This window comes from Rattus norvegicus, chromosome 8 (genome assembly GCF_036323735.1).
Source record: "Rattus norvegicus strain BN/NHsdMcwi chromosome 8, GRCr8, whole genome shotgun sequence".
NCBI classification, from domain to species: Eukaryota; Metazoa; Chordata; class Mammalia; order Rodentia; family Muridae; genus Rattus; species Rattus norvegicus.
The window spans coordinates 106,415,709-106,440,865 of record NC_086026.1 but is presented as its reverse complement, the minus strand read 5'-3'; the positions used below and the strand labels follow the sequence as shown (position 1 = coordinate 106,440,865).

General features: G+C 49.1%; 1 protein-coding gene across 1 annotated transcript in view; it reads left to right on the top strand.

Annotated features, from left to right (window-relative positions):
* Positions 1-24,827, top strand: part of Spsb4 (splA/ryanodine receptor domain and SOCS box containing 4) — a 73,233-nt gene extending 48,406 nt beyond the window's left edge. Inside the window, exon 3 of the mRNA NM_001106849.2 lies at positions 23,455-24,827. Within this exon, the coding sequence (NP_001100319.1) occupies positions 23,455-23,582 (128 nt within the window). The 3' untranslated portion in view covers positions 23,583-24,827. The remainder of the gene's footprint in view (positions 1-23,454) is intronic.
* The last annotated feature ends 330 nt before the right edge of the window (positions 24,828-25,157 follow it).

Below are 25,157 nucleotides of genomic sequence, written 5' to 3'. Positions count from 1 at the left end.
CTGCTCTAATCTACTCTCAGAGTCCAGGCCTGGAAATCCATAATAGATTTTATCCAGGGTCAGATTTCTTAGAGTTTGGAGAACACTGGGTTTCTGGCCCCTATGTTCCTATGCTCTCTGAATATTCTAGCTTGCAATGAATTCATATGTTGATGCCCTAATAGCCAGTATCTCAAAAAAATGACCTTACTTAAAAATGAAATCATTGTAGTTCTATGGTGAGTTAAGATGAGGTCACTTGGGTGGGCCTTAATCTCTCTGACTGATGTCACTAAGAGATGGGGAAACTTGGACAAACATGTAGACTGCATGTGAGCATGAAGGCGGAGGCCAGACAGACCAACACTTCATCACCTGTCACCCATTTGGGGACAGCCTAATAAGTGTGTTACAATATATAAATCTAGTCACAGTGGGTGTGAGCTCAATGGATCCAGTCATGTGGAGTCGTGCCGAACTGTCCAACACAAGCTCTTTGGGGGCAGATAATTGCATTAAATGTGTATTCATTTTAACTTTGCGACTTTCTCTCTATTGAGCCCACCAGTTCTCCCCAGGTCTCATTGTGTTCTAAGGTCCTGGGAAAGTGTCCCTTAGGGCTTGTGTCTTCGTGGGGTGTTTTGTAGCTAAAGTGGACAGCACTTTCCCCTGACTCCTGATCAGCTAACTGCACCTCACTGGTCCTTCTGTGACTGTTTCTCCCATGCTTATTTAGCCTTTTGACTTTTGTAAGTGGCTTCCCTGAAATACCATTTCTCTCTGTTCCTGCCTCCCTTGATGTCTGTGGTGGTGACAGGAGCCAGGAGCCACAGGGTTCTTTCCATGCCAGCTCTCAGTTCCTGTGTGCGTCCGTGTCCTTCTGTTCTCACATAGGCGATCACTGCAGTCAGCCTTGGCCTCTGTTGACCTGGGATCCGTCATGCAAGGGTTTCCGTTCTCATTGTTGGTGCATTCATTAAGTAGCCTGACTAAAAGGAACTGAACTGTAGACTAGACAACTACCACCTTAGATGCTCGTTGATGGCCGAGAAACTTCTGTAGATGACGTTTCTCACCAAAGGCTCAAGCTCCCTAGCTTCTTATCCTCTCTCCCCTCTGCCTTTGGGCATAGAAAACAGATTGACTTCCTCCTGTTACACGAGGGACAGTGGATTCTGCCGTTTGTCCTTAGGAGACAGACTGACTTCCCCCTGACACATGAGGGATCTGCAGGTTTACTGCACCTGAGAGGAAGGACCAGACAAGCAGCTGACACTCGACTAGTATCATAGAGAGGGTCAGTAAGCTTCCAACCAAGAGGCAACAAGATTGTGTTCTGTAGAGAGAATATCTTATGTATTGTATGGATGCATCACCTGTCAATTAAAAAGCCTATGGCCTATGGCTTAGGCAGGAACTGGAAGGCGGGACATCCGGGAGGAGAAAGAATGCTAGGATAGAGCCAGGCATGGAAAGATCTGCCCAGAAGACTAAGAAGACAAGATGGATACACAGGCAATCAGTCACATGGCAAAATACAGATTAAAATAAATGGGTTATCTTAGGCTGCAATTCTAGCCAGAGAAGAGCCTAGCTTTATGGCCAAGGTATTTGTAAATGTATTTTGAGTCTTGGGAAGATGGGGTGGGAGGAAGAACCAGACCCTAACTTCTACAAAGTCCAATAATTAAAATAATTATATGAGAAACAACAACAACAACAAAAAAAAAACCCCACGGTGCCTAAGTGATTAATGCAAAATTCAAGAAGTAAATTATTCATAAGCTTTAAATCTCATGCCATTCTGCATAACGTGATGACAACTCTCACAGTCCACTCTAGCCTACCCAGGACCTGAGGTAGCCCCTTGTCTGGTATCTCCCTGCTGCGTACCTCCCTGCCTGCTAGTCTCTCAGAAACTTAAATCATTAGGTCACCTGTTACACACCATAGTGCATGCTCAAGGAATGCTTACTTTCCAGAATAGTGGCTCCAACGTGGCAGGAAAATGATGCTAGCAATTTGGATTCCCTAAAGAGAATGTGTTAAGTAGTTCATTTGAGCAAATGGGCCCAGTTTACTAAGGGAAGGAAAACAAATGACGTAGGTGAGGTTGCTGAGGTATATGAATGAATCTGTAGGACTGTGAGAGAGAAGAAAGCACTTGCTGCGAGCATGGCTGCCTCACCTCAGACCCTAGAAGTTAGAACCACAGTGCATTGGACAGTTGGGGTGGAAAAGGTATTCATTAAATCATTGGGTTCTGTGATAGCTGATCAGAATTGCCAACTCGACAAGATTTAGAATCACCTAAAGTGGTAGAGCACTTACCTAGGAAGCGCAAGGCCCTGGGTTCGGTCCCCAGCTCCGAAAAAAAGAACCAAAAAAAAACTCTGGTCTGGTCTAGAGTAAGATTGTTCCCGGAGATGTTCAACCAAGGAAGAGATATGAGTGACATCATCCCATGGGTGGGGTCCTGTACTGAATGAAAAGGTTTAAAGACAGACATGACATTCCTCTCTCTGTGTCTCCTTTTTTGTGTCTCTGTGTGTGTCTCTGTGTCTCTCTCTATCTCTGTCTGTGTCTCTCTTTCTGTCTCCCTTCCCCCCTACCTCTTCCTCTGTCTCTATGACGACAAATATACCATGACCAACTGCCTCGAATTCCTTCCATCACAGCTAGAGCCCCACACCTTCTCACCATGTACCCTCAACTGCAAGACAGAAACAAGCCCTCCTTCCTCCACAGCAACAATGTGACTTTCCCTTCCTATTTCTCTCCTATTGTGGCTTCAGGCATGTACTGGGGGTCTTAGTACACTGATGCTAACAGTGACTGTCAGTGAATGTCCACTCCTGAGCACGTCACATAACATCACCCTTATGAAATCCTCATAATATATAAAACAGAAACAGACTCAGGGCAGATACCAAAGATGTCAGGTCATGGGAGCTGGCCTCAAGTCCATTCTTCCTCATTAGACTATTTTCTTACCAGCCCTCTTAGTTACTATTGCTAGGAAGAGTCACTATGACCAAGGCAACGTTTAAAAAGATGCATTTAATTGGAAACTGGCTTAGAGTTTCAGAGAACTAATCTATGGTCATCATGGTGGGGAGCACGACAGCTGGCAGGCATGGCACTGGAGAGGTAGCTGAGGGCTTATATCTGATTCACAAACAGCAGACCAAGTCTGGACTGGGCTTTTGAAACCTCAGAGCCCACCCCCAGTGACACACCTCCTCTAACAAAGCCAACATCCTACCCCTTCCTAAACAGTCTGCCAACTGGGAACCAAACATTCAAATATAGGAGCCCATGGGGGCTATTTTCACGTAAACTACCATGTCAGCCAATAGATGTTTACTAATTTCTGTAGAAAGGCCAAGTTTTTATTAGTGGGTCTGTCCATGTCCAGTCAGCACTCAGGAGTAAATGGCTTTAATTATTGTAATGCCATGGTTGTATGATTCAAGAGCTGGCAGGACTGTGCCCCCTCATTTCTCAGAGAATTGTTTTCTGTTCCTTCTTTTACTTCTGTTTCTTCTGAGTTTACTTTTCCAGATAAACTCGAATCAGTTATGGTTAAAGTCCTATTGGTATTCTGAGATCGCACTGTGTTTAGACATTGTTCGGGGGTGGGGGGGGGGGTAGTTGACTATCCAGTCAGTGAGCATGCCCATCCAGACATAAAATGCACCTCCTTTTTCAAGCTCTCAGTTACAGCCTTCAGTCTGTTTACATCGTTACTCCTAGGAGTATTAGGCAATCCCTGTCCTGTTTATCCCTAGGTGGTTCATCTTTGTGTTTTTATTGCGAAAGGATTCCTACTTTCTGTTATATTTCCTAAAGCGTTGTTTATCTCAGAAGGAAGCAGACCCAACCAGTCTAATGAACTGCCTCTCTCAATTCTCATTCCCTCAGTAAAGCTGTCTTGGGGCTCTCTAGGGTGGTCCAGGCATGATGTTGTATTGTCTATAGATAATGACAGTTTGTCTCCCTCCTCTTACCTAACTGCCTAGATAGACTAGAACTAGATAAAGGTAGCGTTTATGGAAATCGTCGTATTGGTCTTTGATGACCAAATAATACATCACTATTTGGTTATACTGTAATTTCAGTGCCCTGTACTTTGTACACCGAGGTCGTTACTAACTTCCCTTTTTATAAATAGTATTGTCCAGAATGCTTTTCTAGTACCTGTTCTGTCCACTGAATTCATTTCAGCATGGTAAGTTCCCTAGAAGTAAAAAATACTAAGCCAAAGACGGTGAACCGTTTTGAGATCGTCAGTACTGAACGCTACCTGATGTTCCAGAAGAGTTTTCTGTACTCTGATTTAAAGCATTCACTTCAGAGCATCTGAGGGTAGCTAGTCTGCTGCAGAAACTCAGGACTGGGGAGCATTTCCGTAGAGGGAATTTATAACCCATGAGGTTCACTTACTTGTTTTGTCGGAACAGGGTATTGTCGTGAACTTACGGTTAGTGAAGAACAAGGCCTGGCATCAGAACCCGTTCAAGTCCTGCTCCCTGGTTTTACTTGAGCTAAGGTCTAAAACACATCACCTCAGTCAGCCTCCTTCCAAGGGTCTCCTTCTGTCAGGGACAGGTATGAAGTACACAGTGGTCAGACATGTACCCAGCAATGTCTCTCTCAGATGTGCTGTCTACATGCAGTGGCTCCTGTGGCTACCTCTGAGCTGTACTCCCTCTTCATGATTTGCTGAAGATGTCTCATGAACTTAGCCACATGCTCCCAGGATGTGGAAGCTCCCTCACAACCCTCATCTGCTCTTGCTTCACAGAAGCAGAGAGGCTGTGAGTTTAATTGAAGTCCCTCTGAATTCACATGACCAGTAACCGCCCCCCCAACACACACACACACACACACACACACACACACACACACACACACACACACACTAAAAAGACCTTACTTAGAAATGAAGTCATTGTAGTTGTAGTGAATTAAGATGAGATCACTTGGGAGGACCTTAATTTCTGGACTGGTATTCTCAGGAGACAGGGAAACACACATGGGTAATGAAGACAGAGGCCAGAGACCAGGAAGTTGAATACACCAGCTACACTCAACACATACAGTTGGTGAGTGACTAGAAGCTAGGGACTAGGCACAGCCTCAGAAGATGGTGATCTTGGCCAGGCCTTGACCTTAGACTTTGGGTCTCCAGAGCTGTGACCACACATCTCTGTTGTTTAATGTTTAATGTCTCTGTGCACCAGCCTGTGACACTCTTTTGACATCATCAGGAAATCAGCCTGTGGGGTTTATATGTAATCTCTCTGAGCAAGGGGGTTAGATGAATAAGCAAGATGGCCAGAAGAGGTGAGACCCGGGGTCGGTCGGGTATAGGTGGAGAGAGAGGAGAGTGTGGACTGAGTCTCTCAAGTTCCTGGTAACCCTCCGTGTGGCTAGTGCCTAGGAGAAAGGGGAAAGAACCCTGGGTACTCATGGTACTTGGAAAGCAACCACATTGTAGTCTGCTCCTGACTACTATGGTGTAACCCCAACGGAAGTCCCTATGAAGTGGTCAGGACCCACACAGGAGCTGCTCCTCCTCCTCCTCCAAGGCCTGTACCTATAATAGCTTGCCGTAGGTCAAGGGCACCAACTTAGAGCAATACTACCCAGAAGTATATGACAGTGCAGGTGAACCTGATAGCCCAGTTCTTGTCCTTTGGAGATGGCTATATCCCCTACTGGCTGCCCCTGATATTCTATAATTCCCAGGGCCAAATAGCCCAAGGGACCACCCTTCCTTGTTTCTCCTCAGCACTCTAGACCCTTAGTCTAGGAGATTGGGGAAAATTTGACCAAGAAAATCCAAGGAACCCTGATAGCAGGACCAGAGACTGGCCTCTTGGTTTCTATGGCAACACATACACTTTTAGATTTGGGGATACCAGCCTGACCTCATTCATTCTGTAGCTGCGACAGAGGCTTAAGAGTCCAACTGTCTATCTGGGCCATGTTAGTTCTGGAACCTCAGTCAAATTCCTCAGCCATCCCAGACCCCCGTCTCAGTTCTAAAGTAGAAATAACAACTCACACCGATATAGTTCTCCTGAGGCGTAAACATCGTAACAGTCATAGACTGCCAGCACCGGGCCAGCAACCTTAGGAGGTGATCCCTACTAAGGACGCTTGGAGTAACTCACTTGCTATTTTCCCCCAAGTGATGGACATGTCAGCCCTTCCCACCATTATGAATATAAATAAAGCTATATTAAGAAAAAGCTAGACAGCTAGCCTCTTGCTGAACACAAACTGTGTCAGTAGTACACATCTTAAGTCTTAAGTCAGCCTTCATGGCCTCACACTGTTCATTTCCACTCCCTGCTGTGGCTCACTGGAGACACCTCAGGGTCTCCCTCATGCTTAGAAGGATGCTTGCCAATTCACCCCCCCCCTGAGCCCTGTGATCCATGGATACTCCTCTAGACATGTCTTGGGGCCTTGTCAGCTAGGCATTGGAGCGCCTGGGCTCTCAGGTGACTTATCTGACCGTCTAACTCCTGCTTCCTCGTGATTCATTCATTCCCTCATCAAATGGCAGGAGTTGGGCAAGGCATGTGTAGTAGTTTGAATGAAATGTCATTTGCCCTACCCCACCCCGCACCCCCACCCCAGTCCCAGGCATTCGAATACTTGGTCTTCAGTTACCGGCTCTGTTTGGAGAGGCTTAGGAGGCATGGCCTTGTTGGAGGAAGTATGGCCACTGGAGGTGGACTTTGTCCAGTATCTCTGCTTCCTGCTTGCAGTTCAGGATGTGAGCTCTGGTGGTTAAGAGCACTTGCTGCTCTTCCAGGGGTCCTGGGTTCAGTTCCCAACACCCACATGGTGACTCATGACCACCTTTCTATAAAGGGATCTGGTGCCCTCTGCTGGCATGCAGGTGTAGCTGCAGCAGAGGACTCCTATACATAAAATAATTTTTTTTTCCTCAAAATTTGTGAGCTCTAAGCTTACTGTTCAAATCGCCACACCTGCCTCCTGCCGTGCTTCCCCACCATGACGGTGATGGACTCACCCTGTCCCTCTGGGACTGTAAGCCCCAAATAAACCCTCCCTTCCCCGAGTTGTCTTGGTCACGGTGCTTTTTCATACAAACAGGAAGGTAGCTAGTACAAAGGCGTGTCTGGGTAGAAAGACCAAGGGATCAGGGTTAGGACAGAGCTTGAGAACAGGTGACAGCTTGAAGTGGCCCACACAAGTGAAAAGCACAGTCACTGCCTAACAGAGTGCGCGTCACTGAGTGTATGCTTCACGCCAGGCACCGTTGGCACCCAAGGAAGAAACTTAGCAGGGAGTTACTTCTGTGGTGGGTAGCATGTGGGAGAAATGGTGGTGGTGGTGGTGGTGGGGTGACGGGAGTCTGGTCTGTCCTGAGACACCGAGGAGGTTTAGCTAGTAAGAGACTGTTGAATGGGAGGGGGAGAGACAAGTTCTTCACAGTAGAAAGACGAGCTTTGGCAAAGGCCCTGAGGTGAGATGACAGGACTGAGGCTGTGGCGGTGGGTGGCATGCAGGGAACATGGCGGGAAGCAGTGCTTCCCAAATGCCAAAGCCAGCCTGCCAGAAGTAAAACCTTCAACTCGGAAGAGTTTTCACGAGGATACGTTAGGGGAGGAGTGGGACTGTATGCATTAATACTGCTCAGGACCAGGCACGGCACCTCTGAATGCCTGTGGTCACAGTGGCTGCCCAAGGAGAGCTCCGGTTGGCACAGCTGTTGTCCAGGTTGTCCCTGTCCACGGGACTCCAAGGTTCCCCACACCCTCCTGCCCAAAGCCCCTGTATCCTGTCAGCCTGTGCTCAGTGCCGTTGGCCCCACTCTTGGTCTAGCTCCTCAACTGTGACACAAAAGAAGGATTCCATCTTCCATCTCAGCCTCTATCAGATGTGGTCATGTCCAAAAGGAAGCCAAACCAGAAATGTCCCCAAGTGGTTGTGCATGCCTGTCCTGCGTGTTACTTAAATCTCTTTGACATCTCTGTCTTCCCATGATCAAAGACCACAACCACTGTTTGCTACAAGGTTTTAGAGTCCCCACAGGTGTCAAAGAGCATCGTCTGAAAGACAGCACGTGGCAGAGGGTACCAGCATACATGCTTTGAGCCCATCCAGTCTTAGTCCAGCCTGCTCTTCCAAAATGCAGTTAATCCTGAGCAGGATGCCACCGTGGAGGAAACCACACCCCTGGAGCAAGTCACTAAGGACAGATTTCTCTGAGCTGTTCAGGTCAGGCACGAGTGGCCATAGCGGGGCCCTAACTAAGGAAGCGTGGACACAGCTACAGATTTATTTACTCATGCCTGCTAGAGTGGCTGGGAAAGTTCGCCCGGCCTTGGAAGGAGCTTGCAGTCTACTCTGCAGTCTGTTAAGTCTTCCCAGAGGCTCTCTGAAGTTCAAGATGAGCGGCTCACGTAGATCCTTGTGGTTACCTGCCTCCTGTTTCAGTCAGAGTAGAAGCACCAAGAACATGAGAAGATGAAGCCAGAGGGGGGCCCAGCCCACCGTTGCCCCACAGTCTGACTACCTGCCTCCAGGGAGAGAGCAAGGACCTTTTAGGATAGTCGTGGGAGGCCCTCTGGAGAAGTAGGACGCAGCCCCCTCAGAAGTCACGCAGAGCAAGGCGCGGCACCAAAAGTGACCTTTTCCCCTTGTAATGCTGAGCCGTCCAAAATGGATTCAGTTATGTAGGGGGGTTGTTTTTAAGATGAGGGCACAGGCATCTTAGAAAATCCCCACCCAAAGAGATCAAGCTAAAAATACACTGGTCACTCAAGATGAGAGCTGATCAGGAAAATCCAGTGGTGGTTGAAAGGACCTTTTCTCCTGCAGCTCCAAGTAACTGTGGTGTCGGTGAAATAAATAACCCTGGCGTTAAGTAGTAAGCCTCACCCAGAAGGGAATGATTAGCTACTGAGTGAGGGGTACAGGCAGTGAGGGCCGTCGGCTTGTTGATAGAACCAGTCTCTGTGGACGCAGGGTTACGGGGTGGCCCTTGTGCAGGCAAACATGGTCCTGGGGTAAAAGATGCTCCAGGCACACCAGACAGGAGCAATGGCTAGAAGGCCAGACAGCCTTCACTTCTTGGGGGAGGGGAAGGAATAGAGTCTGGGAGGACGGAACTTGTGGGTAGATTCCATGAGGGGAGTCTGCTGGAGCCAGCCAGTGACCCGGACACTGCCACTCTGTGGACAGCTCCTGGGTGGTTCCCTCTGACTGGTCGAAGAAGCTTCTTTGAGGCCTCCCAGGCACAGCCCAAGTCTGCATGGCCCTGGTGTCTATTGCTTTTGGCAGCTGAGGGTCTGCAGGTCCGTTAGAGGTGATGGCGTGGCAAGGCTGAAACGCTGCCAGGTCCCGTGGCCCACACGCCGGTGGCCGGTGTCAGGCGGGCCATGCTGTCTGTGGACCTCACTGCCCAGCCCTGGGCAGGCTCGTGAGGCATCGTTGGTGCCTACACAGGCTGCATGGCTGGCCCAGCACAAGCGAGCCTTTGTAGCCCTGGTTTATGAAACCAGCCGCATATTTCTCCGTCGCTTTATGAGGTGCTAGCTCTCCCCATGCAAGCTGGGGAAAATAAAGCGTCACATAATTTGTATGGCTACAGTTGAGGAGGTCTGAAGTGAACCAATGCTCTCCTTGCACAAGTTCCTTGCCCCTGAAAAGGCCTTGTGGCTCTGGGGGGAGGGGCAGACTCAGGATTTCACCCCTGGAGGGGACACCACAGAGGCAGCGATGACTGGGGGCAGAACTTGAGATGTTGTTAGCATCCGTGTTGCCAAAGCCAACTTCCCCACAGGTGACGCCCTTTTACCTTTTAAGAGGTCCACAGGGAACCGGGTAGGGATGCTCCCACAAAGTTTAGCACAAGGTAGAGAGTATTCTAGAAGGGCTGTGGCACTAAAATACCTGGCAGGGAGGGCTTTGGCCTGCAATTGAAAAGGATTCGTCTCCTGAGGTGAGTCTGTGGACTGCCACAGTGAATACTGGCCTCCCAGAGAATCCTCTCATCTCCTGTCTTTACCTGTCATTTGTTGGGTGCTTCCTGTGTTACATCGAGTATTTCACTAGGCACCCACTTGCGTTAATCCATCTGAGGTTTACTGAACACTTCCCATGTTCCTCATGAGAGCCTGTGTATGGGGCCTGCCGTGCAGAGGTATGCTTTGAGCTCAGAAAAGAGCAGACACAGAGCTAGTATCTGGCAGAGCTTCCCCACTCGTTGACAGGATTAGAAAGAGGGCCACAGGGCAGGGACTGAAGATGCAGTGTGGGGCCCTGGGTTCAATCCCCAGCATGGAAATGGGAGAGGAAGGTTAGTGAAGAATCGATACGGGAATCTTGTATAAAATTCCAATTACAATTCAGTCTTTTGATACTAAAGTCATACTCAAATTGATCGTAGTTGTAGATTCTTACTACCCTTTGAGCTAAAATCAAAGTACATTTGCATGAGAGCAAATCCAAAATGTCCACTTGGATAACATTCCATGGGAGGTAACTCCTCACTGCCACCTGGTGGCATTGCTTTTGCATAGCAGGGGATGTAAGCAAAGACTGCTAGACTTCAGCCTGGGGCCAATAGAAGAAGAGACTCTAGTTTGAAGCTGGAGCCCAAAGTCCCTGTCAGTGTTGTGCCCTGGCCACAGTAGCAGAGGCAGGCAACCCCTTCAGTTTCCTAGGTGGCAGATTCTTAGTTATGCAGCTCTTTGTAGACTGATCTCTCTGGAGTCTTCCTTCAAGCTTGGAGCTCCCTTGATTTTTCATTTCCTTCCTATGTCACAGTGAACATGAAGGAAAATGTTCAGATGGGCTTTGAGGCTCAGGTGATGAAGGCTTAGAACGTTTTCACAAGTTCCTAACCCCTTCCTGAAAGTCACACTAACTCTTCCAATGAACGGTGCCCTGGGGCTGGTCCTCCTCTGCTGTCCTCTGATCCCAGACCCTTACCTCACTTTGCATCCCACGCCCATTGTGATGGTTGGTCTAGACAGTCAACCTGACCAGATGGAAAGATACCTAGAATTCACAGAGCTCTGTGAATTCCAAACAGGACTGGTAGAGCAAGTGGAAGGGAAGGCCATCTAAGCAGATCACTATTCAATAGGCCCAAGGCTAGGCTGGAACAAAAGGGGTAGAGAAAGCTAATAGACAGCCCCACCCTTCTTGAGCCATTCATTGTGTCTATTGCTGGTTCACCTCAGACTCTGGTCTTATAACACAGACACATAGGCAATGAGTATGCCCGCCTGTAGAGGGCAGAGAGGAGATGCTACCATACTAGATCAGACTCACTGTGATTGTAGAGTTCAATGTCAGGGTCTAGAGCAGCCTGGCACAGTGGGGGATGTTTCTTTCTCTTATAAGGAACAGAACACCTAACCTGGAGAGCCACGGTTAAGAAAGGAAATGGTTGTGTTTTCTTGAAGACTCGTGCTACGCTAAACCTTGTTCCGGCCCCTGTGTCTGACTTCAGTGTCTCTGCTGGTGTATTTTTTTCTCTCTGCTGTATCTCCAGATGGTTCTGGTCTCTCCTCCCTTCTGGTTCATGGAGGCGGCTTACTGAGCTTTAAGCTACCATGTTCTCAAACTACATAAAATAGCATGTCCCAAGCAAATATGGTGTTTCCATATTGACCTTAGGCCTCCTGCCCCAGAAGCCTGTTCAGCATGGTTGGGATCAAATCCCCAAACAACTCTGAGCCCTAAGGAACCTCAAGTTTGCATCAGCATTGTCCAATGTAAGTTCTATAGTGCACGCTGATTGGGTCCCTTCAGTCACATGGCCACCCTGAACCAACCCCTGTGGTCGTGGCATTGGAATGTGCTGGTTTGCTCAGCTCCATCCAGAGCTGAGAGGAAGTCGAACCCAAGTCATCCTTGAAGGCATCTGCAGGTGTTTTACTCAAAGAGAGGAAGCAGCAGGCAAAACTCACAGAAAACCATCAGTAACCGACATAAGAGTTAGCAGGATAGGAGTTTGTAAGTGGTTTACATTTTATATAAACCACAGTGAAAATCTAGGCTGTCCTTGGCAGTGTCATTCATTCATCAGGAAGGTGGCTTCTGTGGTAGAGTTCGTCTGTGTTCTGTAGCCTGCCTCCGGCTCTCCTGGCTGTCAATTTGAACAGTCTAGTTGAAGACACATCCCACTGGTATCCTCACTTAGACACCTAGGAGGGAGGGATTTCCTGAGGCTTGTGAGTTCCCCCCAGAACACCAGAACCCCATCCTAGAGCTCATGGTCATCCTTCCACTCCCTCTCTTGGTCCCCTGATGGGAAGTGAAGGTTCGTGTTCATGAATAGTGGCCTCTCCTACTGCTCTACCCCAGTGTCGAAGAGTCCAGATAGAGTGGAGTCTGCTGATTCAACCCTAGCTACTCAGGAGGCTGAGGCAAGAGGATCACATGGATCAGGGCCACCACAGATACAGACAGAGTGCCAGACTGGCCTGTATAACTTAGTGAGACCACATCTCAAAATAAAAACTAAGAAAGAAGTCTGGGGGTGTAGCTCAGAGATAGAGCACTTGCCTAGCACTGAAAGAACCATGAGTCCGATTTCCACTACTAGAAAAAGAAAAATCCCTACACAGGGTCTAGGTGACTAGGTTCTTAGAGACTCTGGGTTGAGGGACTTGTCCTAAAGGTGGGGACTACAAACGATCCGGGTCTTAGTTGAGTCACGTAACCGATTAGGTTATAGAAACCAGGAACCTCGGCTTGGTGGTTCTTTCCCAGGGATGGCTGGTTACCACAGGCAGCAAGCCAGGAGGCAGCTGAAGCGAAGACCCACCACCTTCCCATGGGCGTTCTACTAATGAATCAGCACCAGCCGGCAGACCAGTGAGAAACCCACAAGCCCACATCTACCAGGTTTAATTTCTGCTGGGGGCTGGGGGCTGGGGCCTGGATCGCTTCTTCCCCATGCTTTGCTCTGGATGTTAATAATCAACTAGCCTGGCATGCCAGTGAGGCCAGAGGTGGGGTGAGAGCAGGAGCCCTGGGGTTTGGGTGGATGATCAACCAGAGAAGCAACGGAACCAGTGAATGTGCTATCTGAACAGAGGATTGTCTCTCCAACTAGCTCTCGGTTCAAAGGCCACCAGTGCTCATACAGAGGCCCTGCCTCAAAGAGTCCCCCGCTTACTGGGGCAGCCACCAAGTTATCACTGGTCAGATGAGCACTGATAAAGGGTAGGCAGTGCGGTGGAGAGAGAATGGCCTTTTGGGCCCCCGAGAGAGAATTGCGGAGGGACCCACGGCAGGAATACTGGGAGGAGCATTGAAGAGATTGTTAGGTAGAGAAAGCCTTGAAAGGCCTGTCAGAGGAGGGGTCACGGTGTATGGAGGCACAAAAGCCTACAGAGGCTTTAAAGAGTCCCTGCCGAGTGCCAGAGATCTGAGCTAGGGTTCAGGGAAGCTGAACTCCTGATGTAACTGTAACTGGCTCTTTACTCATCAAAACCTAGGAATCTGGACCTGGGTGAGTGTGTGTGTGTGTGTGTGTGTGTGTGTGTGTGTGTGTGTGTTAATTTCTTTTTTCCTTATTTAAATGCATCCATAAGGTTTAATTTAAACATCACAATCGTAAGTCTGCCCACTCCTGTCTTCAGCCACCTCCCCAGAGGCCACTGAAGCAATTGGATTTTTGTCTCTTCCTCTCAGGTATTTTCCACAGACACAGGCAACAGAGTACCGCACACCCTGAGTTGCACACCTCGGGGATGACTCAGCAGACAGAGAATCTCTGCCTTCCCTTTGCTCGACATCTGCAACGGTTTCCATTTAGAGCCCCAGGCTATGCATCAGGACCACCCCTCAGCCTCGGTTCTGTACCGGGAAAGGCAGCTCTTACACAGTAATAGGTGCAGAGCCAAGGTCACCTGGGTGTTTGAGGACTGAGCTAGGACTCAAGCTCAGACCTCTGCCTCTTATGTCCGCTCCAGGCCTGGCAGGTTTGTTCTCCGCCTCCTTGATCACAGTGTGTCAAACCATGAGCCAGAAAGGTGAGGGGTAAGACTGCTATTTTTTTTTTTTTAAGCATTGCAGGCAATAGGCTGATGTCACAACAACCTTCAGTGTAGAATTGTGATTTCAGGCAGCCTTGGTGGTTGTTTTGTTAACAACCATTTCTCCCTCTCTCCTCCTTCCTTCTTCTTCCTCTTCTCCCCACCTCCCCAGCAGCCCTGCTTCAAGCCTCAGCTCATCTTGGTCCCCATGTCTGGTCACTATGACAACAAGGGTCTTCCGTCAGAAAGAGGCCTTCCAGGTATTTTATTTTGGGCTTCAATTAAGCTGGCTGAAGGCTACGAGCAATGCAGGGAAGTGTGTTTTACTTACGGCCTTCGAGAGAAGCCAGGTGCTATTTCTAGCTCCTTAATCGGCGTTGCTAAATGGGGTCTTAATGCTAGTTCCCATGGTATCACGAGTTTTCATCACAGTGACTCCCTCTCCAACCTCACTCTCTCATCTCCCTCCTTAATGGGAAACACCTCTCTCTCTCTCTCTCTCTCTCTCTCTCTCTCTCTCTCTCTCTCTCTCTCTCTCTCTCTCTCTCGTGCTGGCAGCTGTCAGTAGGCCCCCAGCCTTTCTGGCCTGACATTCACTGGCCCTCTGCAGCCCAGCCTTTGGGAATATTTGTTCTGCTCTATCACACATCTATCAGGAATCTGAGTTCTCAGGAGGTCTATCCAAGGGTCGAAATTCTATCTCCAGACTCCGCCATCCTCTCCAGCTGCCCCATTAAAGCCAGAGGGAGGGACGGATACATGATTGACTATATTGAAGAAACATTAGCACTTTTGTGAGTGTCTAAAATCCTCCTCAATCGTACTTCATAAGTCAAGACAGATCACTCATTAAATCAAGGCAAGTTAAATGTTTTCCTATGCCTCGAGAAACTGAGGTTGGGACCAGGAAGTCAGTAAACATCCATTGTCATGTGCTGTTGTGAAACATGTGCTGTTCAGTTCAGTCCCTACACAACTCTTCTTTAAAGGAAAGATTAAGAAAAATGCTGTGTCAGAATTTCTGACCGTAGCATCCATTGTACAGTGAGTGCTTGAGACATGGTTCTCCTTGGGCCCTAGGTGTTGTGAGGAAGGAGCGTGGACTGCACGAACTGCAGCCAAAGCACAAAGGCATGGAAATGTTTCAGTTTGCCTGTACGAAACCAAGTCAGCAGTTCTCCCTGTTTCCTGCATGTTCCGTCCTCAGGGGTTCTTTGGGGCCTCGTTAGTCCTTGAGCAAGTTTTTGGAGTGATTCACACTCCTACAGTAAACGGGGCATTTGTAAAGGTCCTTGGAAAAGACAGGGCTTTCTAAGGAAACGAGGCTGCGTGCTCGCCCTGATTACCTCTAAAGAGTCTGCAAGTCGTCAGTGCTACCTTCATTCACATCCCACACCACGGAGCTGACGAGACAGATCCAAAGTCCTGTTCCTTGGAGGACCTTAGTGTCTTTCCTCACAGTGGGAACCTAGGACTCTACTGTCCAAAGCTGCTCCCCCATTAGATGCTACACTGCTCTGGATTCTCTTTAAATGCCATTGACAAAAGGCCCTGGCCCCCTTGGTGGAAGAGGCTCGACAACATTTCCACTGGTGGGGAGCCATGGTTCAGGACATTACAGGGCATGGCCACCGGGCTAAGACTTTCTCCTGGATGGTCATCCCCAGGGACTCCTCCCAGCCCAGAGGCTCCTTGGGTGTGGAGGCAGGACAGAACCTTCCTTACCTGAAAGTGAAGATGCTGAAGTGTGTAAAGAGTAGATGAGTTGGTTTGTCACGGGTTAAAGTAGCACCTGCCACAGGAGACGTGCCACGGGAGTGGGCTGCTGTTGTTGCCCTCACTGTTGTAGTGAGTCTGTGATGCGGCTGGTACACCTATCTCCAGGACTGTAACTAAACTCTCAGATGTGTCCTCTGCCACTCTCCTGAGCATCCTGTCAGTGACCCTGCATGGGTGTGTGGGGGGGGTGCCAGATTCTGTTCCCCTCAGTCCTCTGGAGTGGTCAATCGGGGCCGTGGTACTGGATCTGGCACAGCAGTAGGAGTTTGAACCAAGTCAGGCCAGAGGATACGCTGGCAGGATTCATCCAGGGCAGCTGCTGCAGGCCCTGGGCAATGTCTAACAAGATCAACAGGATTCTCAGTCTGGGCCACTTTGGGAAACTGGTTTTGCCACCACTTAATTAGAACATATGAAAAAAAGTTAATTTTCCCTGTCAATGTCCTTCCTGCCAAATACGTTTTGGCTCATAAACCATTAATGTCTGCCACACCTTCTCTGTAGTAAAATAAGAATAAGACGTCTTGGTCCGTGGGAAAACAGATGTTGCAGGCATTTTATAGCTAATATATTAGTTTTCTCGTCATTGAGTGGTGTCTTGTAGAGTTCAGGTCCTGGAGCCCTAAAAGTCCTGTCAGCACTTACTAAGTCTAGGTAAGCCAGGAGGTCGCACAGTCTCTCTGCTGGCATTTCCTCAGGGACCTGGTAACGGGGGCTCACAGTCCTGCTTGGAACCAAACGCTGGTGCCCTAGAATGTGCTCTTTGGTTGGCCGGGCCTTGCTGCCATTCTCCACAGCTGCTTTTCAGGATATACGTAGGAGATTCCCGGTCCTGTTGGGTTGAGATTTGCAGCTTCTGGCCTGTAATGGATGTGCCACTCGGGCTTATTTTCATTCATGCATCGGGCATTAACATTTTTGAAACTTAGCTAACACAAGGCATCACGAACTGGATGTTGTCAGAAGTAGAAACAGTCAGCGCCTCTGAAGCTGCTGATCCTTATTCTGCATCGTGGTCCTGGCGCACTGCACATCCTAATGAACAGAGCTCCTTGTTTGGTCCTGAACAGACACACGCCATTTTCCTCTTCTGGAGCTATCCCTCCCCAAAAGACTGGTTCTTCCTCAGCCTAATTGAATCTTTTGGCTGAAGGCGGGGAGGGGCAGGAGAACCAGCAGACCATATTGAAGAATCCAATTTACTCATCACTTTTGCAGAACTTAAGAAAAGCAAGCTTCCCCGTTTCCTCTGGGCCCGTTTCTGAGTTCACACTCGGAAAGGTCAAGTAAACACAGTAAATCCATTAGAAAGCCTTCATATTAAGGCCCTGGGGCTTATGTTCATTAGCAAGAGGCTAACATGGTAACATTTGCTAAATGGAAGGAAGTGTGTCTGACCTTGGCTGTTTGAACACAGAAAGCTAGCAGTTGTGAGCAGCACACCCCAGGCTGCTTCAAGAAGGACGAAAGACCCTTGTCGCTGGGCCTTCAGGGGAAAATGCCTCCGGTGGGGTCTAGATCCCACTTGGAACCTAGCAAATTGGACCCATTTGCTAACTATCTGACAGTGGGCAAAATCCTTTACTCTGAGTCAGTTGCTCTCTTGCCAGCCTGAGGCTAGGCTTGCCTGGGTTAGGTCCACCTTCCGTGCTTTCAAGGGTCTCTAATGCACAACCCACTAGATGACATCACCACATGAAGCAGTGTTGAATAGACAAGGCAAGGGGGCCTCTTGAGACTAGCTAGCCACTCTTCAGGGCTGGAAGGCAGATTGCTTTTACACACACACACAGAATCTCAAGTCAGATACTGAGCACTACTCAACTGTGGCCTTGAGCTAGCTGCATGACCCCTCTCGGCCTCAGTTTCTTCATCTGTAACTGGGCCCACAGAAAGCACGGCCTCATTGGGTTGTTGTGAGAATTAAATACAATGAGGGATATAAAGCACAAAGACGTCCCGTGACCTGGGAGGTGACCTGGGAGGTGCTGTGCGAGCCTCACTATAGCTCTTTGTATTATAACTGTTGCCAGAAATTGAGTTCAAGAGCCCAGCCAACGGACTTGAGGATGTCAACAGTCGTGGGCTTCTCCAGGCGTCATCTGGCTCCTAAAACCACAGCAGGCTGGTAGATAGGGTTGGTGACTCCAGTCACAGAGCTGCTGAGTTCTGGTTCTCCCACACATTGTCCGTTCTAGCCTGCTCGGACGTGTTTAGATCAGTGTTTCTCAACCCGGGGCTCCCACCCCCTTTGTGGATGGACCGTCTTTTCCACAGGGGTGGCCTAGTAGATGTCTACAGTACAATTCATAACAGTAGCCAAGTTACTGTTAGGAAGAAGCAACGAAAATGATTTTATGGTTGGGGCCCTCACAACTGTATCGGAGGGTCACATGCAGCATTTGGAAGGATGAGAACCGCTGGTTTAGATAAACAATCTGTGGTTTTCAGCACAGGCATTACGCTACCAGACATTCCCTACCTTCTACACCAGCTGCCTCATTTTCTGCTTTGGTCCCAAGGACACTGGCTGCCCTGAAATATTAATAGCTGTCATTGATCGAGTGCCACAAAGTCCAGGACCTTCAGTAAGTACCTGGACTCTCTGCCCCTTACCTGGTCCTTCCACCGCTCCCCGTGAAGCAGGGAATTACACTGTTTTACCAAAAAAAAAAAAAAAAAAAAAAAAGGCGGCCAGTTGTTTCAGGCCTGAACTCAACTTAGGTTTGAACTCCGGGTCAGAGCCGTTCCTCCATTGTAGTAATGCCTCTCCCAGGCAGTGCCGAGCTCTGTTCTGGCAGGAGTGACTTCATTATTACTCATTAGCTAGAATTAGCTGCAATTCATCTTCTGGCCAAGCTCTTGTTTGAGTTAGAGCAGGACTCTAATTCTCTTGTACGGTTTTGCTCTCTCCTCATTGCTATTTTTAACTGAACTTCTGATAGCGACAGAGCACATCTCATACGTGCCGAGTCCCCCGGGTCGTTTCCCTCACTCAGCCGTGACCTTACTCATAACCACTGTCACTGCCAGTCCCCTGCCCTGCTCTCTTTTGTCCTAACTTCCTTATTTATTTGCTTATCAACTCGTTTGAGATTTAATGTGCATGCCCGAATTCACCACCCATACTCAGAACTCTGACAACCAAGTGCCTCTGTATCTATTTCTGTTCCTTCCTTCCCACACTCCCCTGCTGCATGGTGGTGGCTGCCTTTTCTGTTTACTCTTTCTTTGGCCCTTTCCTTACTGATTTTCAGCATCCCTGTGTACAGCTACAAGATTCTCTGTTTAGTTTGTCTGTTTGTCTCTTCCTGCATCAGGACCACTCTGGATTCATGGCTACAGCATTGACTAACCTCCCATTTAGTAGACCGGTCTGGCTGCCCCAACATGCCTCATCCTTCTAGTACGAAAACAGATGCACCCTGGGAATGGGAACCCCATTCCTGAGCCCCACCCCCACCCGTAGCACCAGCTGTCTCTGAGAGCACAGCCCCTGCCCCTTTCCCAGGGTGGGCATATTTATCTTAGTATCTGCTGGGTAGCAAATAGCCCCCAGGATGTATCAGAAGAAGAAACCTGGAGGGCAGTTTCCCTCTCCCCGTGTGATTAGGGATGTCCTTGCCCAAGGCCAGCACATCCAGCTACCCAGCAGCTCCCTGCAACAGGACCCAAGCGTAACTATTTCATCTGAGTCAAAAATCACCCCTGTATGGGTTTGTAAAATTGGCACAGTACAGTACAGCTGTTTGCCAGAAGGAAGGTAGGAAGGTTCTGCCAGACACCCCCCCTCCCCGTGTGTGTGTGTGTGTGTGTGTGTGTGTGTGTGTGTGTGTGTGTTCCTCTTCCACCTTGTTTGCAACAGATCTGACTGGCCTGTGAGTTCCCAGCCGTCTTCGTCTCCCCTTCCCACTAGGTGTGTTGGGATTATAGATGAAAGCTACCACAACCAGCGTACACAGGCTCTAAGCATCTGGCCCTAACGCTTGTGCAGTGATCACCGAGCATCAACAAAGGACAAAGTCCTGTCGTCCTGTCGTCGTTAGTATTCATTGCCTGCCCTGAAGTGCTTCAGTGCCTTTTATAGATAGGAAGGCTCACTTAAGCTGCTTCTGCCTCCCAGAACCTAGGCTTCTCCATCTTACTGACCTTGTAGTTTCCAATAAGACTAGGCAGCAGGGTTCCTGCCTGTAGGAGCCACAGTTCATCAAGGAGGAGATAACAAAAAGCGATTCGGTATGGACTCAAGAGCTGAGGGTTGGATGGGAGCCCGGGATGGGGACAACAGATTCCCTCAAACTCCTACTTAGGACAAGGTCTGCAAGTAAGGCAGAGTACTTCATGAGGTTTGTCTCAGAATTCTTGGACTTGGTCATTATGATGATGCTGGGCTTGCTGGGGGCGACATGGGGAGGACAGAAGCAAGTTGGAGCTGTTTGAGAGGGCATCATGGACACCTGAGACTGCTTGCTTCATGGTGGAATCAGGAAGAGACCAAAGGGCTCAGAGTAAACACAGAAACTGAGAACACAGGCTCATAGAAAGAGGATGACAAGGGGCTCAGGGGTGACAACCCACAGGGTTTCTCTGAAGGCCCTGGTATTTGGGCTTAAAGTATAGGGATCCACCCAGTTCTAAGGAAGGGACTGGGTACAAGCATTTGACTCTTTCAAAGAATGTGGTGATCTCTGCAGGGCACACTGGCCTGCAGAGCAATGTTTAAGGGCTGTCTGGATGCAACATGTCTGTGTGAACCCCCGGATCCTGCATCTTAAGGCCCCATGTGAAGCCCATACAGATGACTTGGCAAAGCTAATGAGGGTCCCAGCCTAGAGCCAGGGTAGAGGTCCCAGGTCACAATGGCCCTAATGTTATCAGAGTAGGAGCAAAGCAAATACTGAGTTGAGGAATGTCAACATGAACAGCAGTTGGAGAGATTCACCAAAGAATGATGATGTTGAATTAAGAATAGCAGGGCATTCCGCGGGAAGGCTAAAGCTGTATAACGTATGGGTGATATGGCTAATTTCAGACAATCATCCTTGCCTATGATGTCTCTGCAGAATTTGAGGCTGGGTGAAGTTGTGGTGGCCTTTGTATGAGGTGACACTTCTGGCGAGTCCTTTTGTGCACAGCTCTTGTTAGCAGCCACATGCACAAGGCAGCCTCCCGCTTTATTTATTTCGTTTTGTTAGGACTCGGCAAAGGGACTTCACTTAGATTCTGACAACCTTCACAGTCCTCATGTCATCCCTCCCTCCCAGGACAGAAACATCACAAAAGCAGCAGAAACACCGCCACTGATCGTTCTGATCAGAATTTAGGAGAGTAGAAGGAAACATGCACATGTTTAGAATTTCTTTCATTTCAAAAACTGGTTTTCTGTCTCTTCCCAGATATCCATGACACGTTTTGTTAGTAGAGAGATGTCAGGTTTGCTGTTGAAAGTGTCTGGCTTTGGCTGTGGACTGAGGAGAGGCTGAAGCTGGTTTACGTTTACCTCTGGTACAGGTCTCTGCACCCCAGCCCAGCTCTCTGAAGCAAGCAAAGACTATTCATCCCCCCCCACCCCAAATCCAAACCACGCTTGTCCACTTAGAGATTGCGTAGAGTCCATCATAGCCAAGATCACAGCCGGCAGGATATGGCTACCGTCCCCAAGAGCCCAGTCCTCCTCACACTTGAATAATTCTAGTGGATGGGGAGGAAGAGAAGGCTCAGCCATGAAGAGAACTCACTGTTGCTCTTCCAGAGGACTTGGTACCCACATGATGGCTCTCAACTCTCTGTAACTCTAGTTCCAGTACCTTCTTTTGGCCTCCCCAAGCACCAGGAGTGCACAGATAGACACGCAGGCAAGACACCTGTGTGTGCTGGGTATCACCTCGTTTTCTTGATGAAAAGCTAAGCAGGTAGCACCCAAGTCTTCTAAGATTGACTTTTAAGGACATCCCTCCAATGCTTTCCCATCCGCCTTCGATGGTCTAACACTCACCTCGTGACTTACACCGTGCACTCACGCATCATGGTAGGCTGGCGGCTTAGCTGCCGCGCAAACACCTAGGCCCTATGTCAGTCCCGTGAGGCGAATGGGACCGCTGTCTTCTTTATTCTCCACTGGCCTGTTTGAGCTACCAGCCCTGTTCCTGTCCTCAGCTTCCCTGCCTCCCTAATTCACGTCTATTTTCTCTGCTTGTAAGATTGCCCAGCCTCGTGTGCTTACAACACTCCTACCCATCCTTCAAAACCCTATTCAGATTTCTATCCTCGAAGCTTTCTGGCAACTGCCTACTTTCCGTCCCTGTGCTCTCAGGAATTCATTCATATATTTTTTTTTAATATTTTTTTTCTTTTTTTTTTTCGGAGCTGGGGACCAAACCCAGGGCCTTGCGCTTGCTAGGCAAGTGCTCTACCGCTGAGCTAAATCCCCAACCCCAATTCTTTCATATATTGTTAACACTTTTAAAATAAGTCACTTGCTGATGCTGGAGAGATGGTTCAGAGGGTAAGAGGCTGTTCTTCCCAAGGACTAGGGTTTAATTCCCAGCACCAACATGATAGCTTCTGTTCCAGGGAATCTGACACCCTCTTCTGGCCTCTGTAAGCACAAGGCTAACACATGATACACAGCTATACGTGTAAGCAGAACACTGTGTATGCAACATTAAAAACAAAAACAAAAACATTCATTTACTTACAAATCTTAGGTTTTGAGGAAATCCCAGACCACACGCTCACCTCCAGGGCTGACTCTGACCCTGGCTGAGTTGTCTCTGTATCCCTAGGCTTGGTTACCACAGGACCTGAAAGAGGAAAGTATTAACATGCTTATCTGTAGTGGGCCTGTGTAACTTAGTAAACCGTATCCAGAGGTGACAGTGCACCGTGATGTGCATAGGAAGGTCAGAGGGCCGCTTTGGGGAGTGGGTTCCCTCTTCCTACCGTGTTGAGTCATGGTCTCATCTGTTTCCCATGTCTACATTGGAGTGCTGGGCTTACAGATGCCTCCTAGTGCATCTGGCTTTTTAAGTGGCTTCTGGGGATCAATACCAGGTTATCAGGCGTGTATGGGGAGCACTTTTACCCCTGAGCCACCTTCCTGACCCCTGGCGGATTTTAACTTACCTCCCCGCAACCTACCCTGAACTTGAGTGCTGTAAGAAAACATATCCTTCCACTGCCCTTAATAAACACTAGATGGAAAGTGTGTGGGTTTGAAAGAATCTTAGCCTGGTGGCATCTAACCTGTCTGCTTGCTTGTGTTGGGACGGGATCTGGCTATCTTGCCCGGGCTGGCCTTGAACTTCTGAGCTCAAGTGATCCTCCTGCCTCTGCCTCCTGAGTAGCTGGGACAAATCATCCTGTTTCTAAAAGGATGCCCCTTTCAAGCCACACATTCCACTCAGCACCCACCCTGGCCGTGGATGAGTTTGCTTCCACTATTCATCTATTTACCGGTTGTTCTAAATCTTGGAGTCCGAGCAGCTGTGTCTGCCTTTCACAATCGTTGCTGAGGGCCTCTTACTGTAAGCAGGCAGGGATGGCTCTCTAGAAGCAGGGAGCACTGAGCCTGCTCAGGGGCAAGGGTAGGTGCCGGGCCAGCGGGGCAGAGTGAGGAGGTCTGGGTACTCATGTTTCACTGTCTTTGCAGCTGAGCCTCTGCCGTTGATGGACCTATGCCGGCGATCCATCCGCTCAGCCCTGGGCAGACAGCGCCTGCGGGACATCGGCTCCCTGCCCCTGCCTCAGTCTCTTAAAAACTATCTGCAGTACCAATGAGCAGTGCTGAGGACCTGCTGTCACCTGTGGTCACACAGCTCCGGAGCATTGGGATGACATCACTGATTTGCTGCCATCAACCAGGACCAGGAGGCCACCAAGGGAACCAGAGTGTAGAGACCATTTCTTCCTCCAGAGAATGAATAAAACATTCAGTAGGAGATGGCGTCCGGTTCCCCACTGCAGACGGCTCAGGAAGATTGGCCAGTGGAGAGAAAATAGGTTCTGAATAATGAACGACGAAGTCAGGCCTTCACGCTCTCCTCCCCGCCTGCCCCTGGCCAGGGCAGAGAGACCATCCTTCCATATTAAGACTCAGTACCACTTTGAGAGACGGGTCCAGGGCCCATAGCAGGGCTAAAACGCCTGGCCTTACCTCTCTGAGCTTGGCTTCCTCATCCCTTCCTGCCCTCTTGCCCCATGGATAGAGTTCTTTGGCTACCCCCCACCCCTCTATTCAGGGACACGAATCTGATGACTTGCCCCGGGGACAGAGCTTATTCTTGGCTATGTTCATTGTCAGTAGTGTTTGCATTTTGAAAGAGGAGTGTGGCAAAGGTGGCTTTCTCCCAAAGGTGCTAAGGAAGAGGGGAGCCTCGTGACACCAAGTCTGAGACACCCTGAGTACCCAGGGCTCTGGTGGCCATCATCAGGGTGAAGCCTGGCTGTCACAAAGCTTTCTCTGAGCAAATTATTTTTTCACTGCAGGAGACTTCCAGTTTGTCTCTCGTTTCCAGCGCACGTGTGTGTGTGTGTGTGTGTGTGTGTGTGTGTGTGTGTGTGTGTGTGTGTACATGTATGTGTATGTATGTGTGTGTTGGTGTGTGTATGTGTATACATGTGTGTGTATGTATATGTGTGTGTGTTGGTGTGTATATGTGTGTGTGTACGTGTGTGTGTGTACGTGTGTGTGTGTGTGTGTGTGGCGCTGTTTATTTATCAGCTGGGGCCCCGTGGGGTGGCCTTGGGACTGCAAAGTGTCTCTGCAGTCTCTGCAGGACCTGAGACCTATCCTCTCACAGAATGCTGCTGCTGCTGCTGCTGCTGCCGCTGCTGCTACTGCCACCAGCGCCACCATTTGACATCTTTCGTGTGTTCCAGATACCCTCCACCCAGACTCGGTTTTAACTGGAAATCGTCACAGAGTGGGATACAAAGCCAGACAGCAGCGCAGCCTACACTTTAATGTGAATGTGACCTACAAGCAAGGGACATTTCTAATAAAGTTTGTCATTCTGTCCTTGAGCTGTGTGTAAAGTGTTCTTTCCTTCAACCTTGCTGGTCTATCCCCAGATCCACAGACATCAAACCTGGGTGTGCTCTACACACACACACACACACACACACACACACACACACACACACACACGCTGTCCACATATGAACCCCAACCCCAGAGATGTTGTAGAGACCAGGTCTGGAAGACACTCTGTCCCCAGGTTCAAAGACTACCATACGCCCTGATGCTGTGAAGCCTTAGATGGTCAGGGTAAACCAAGACTTGGTGCTGAGACTGAATGCAGCTGGCCACTGGGGAGCACTGCCGATGGATGCAGAGCAAATGAGGCAGAGTTA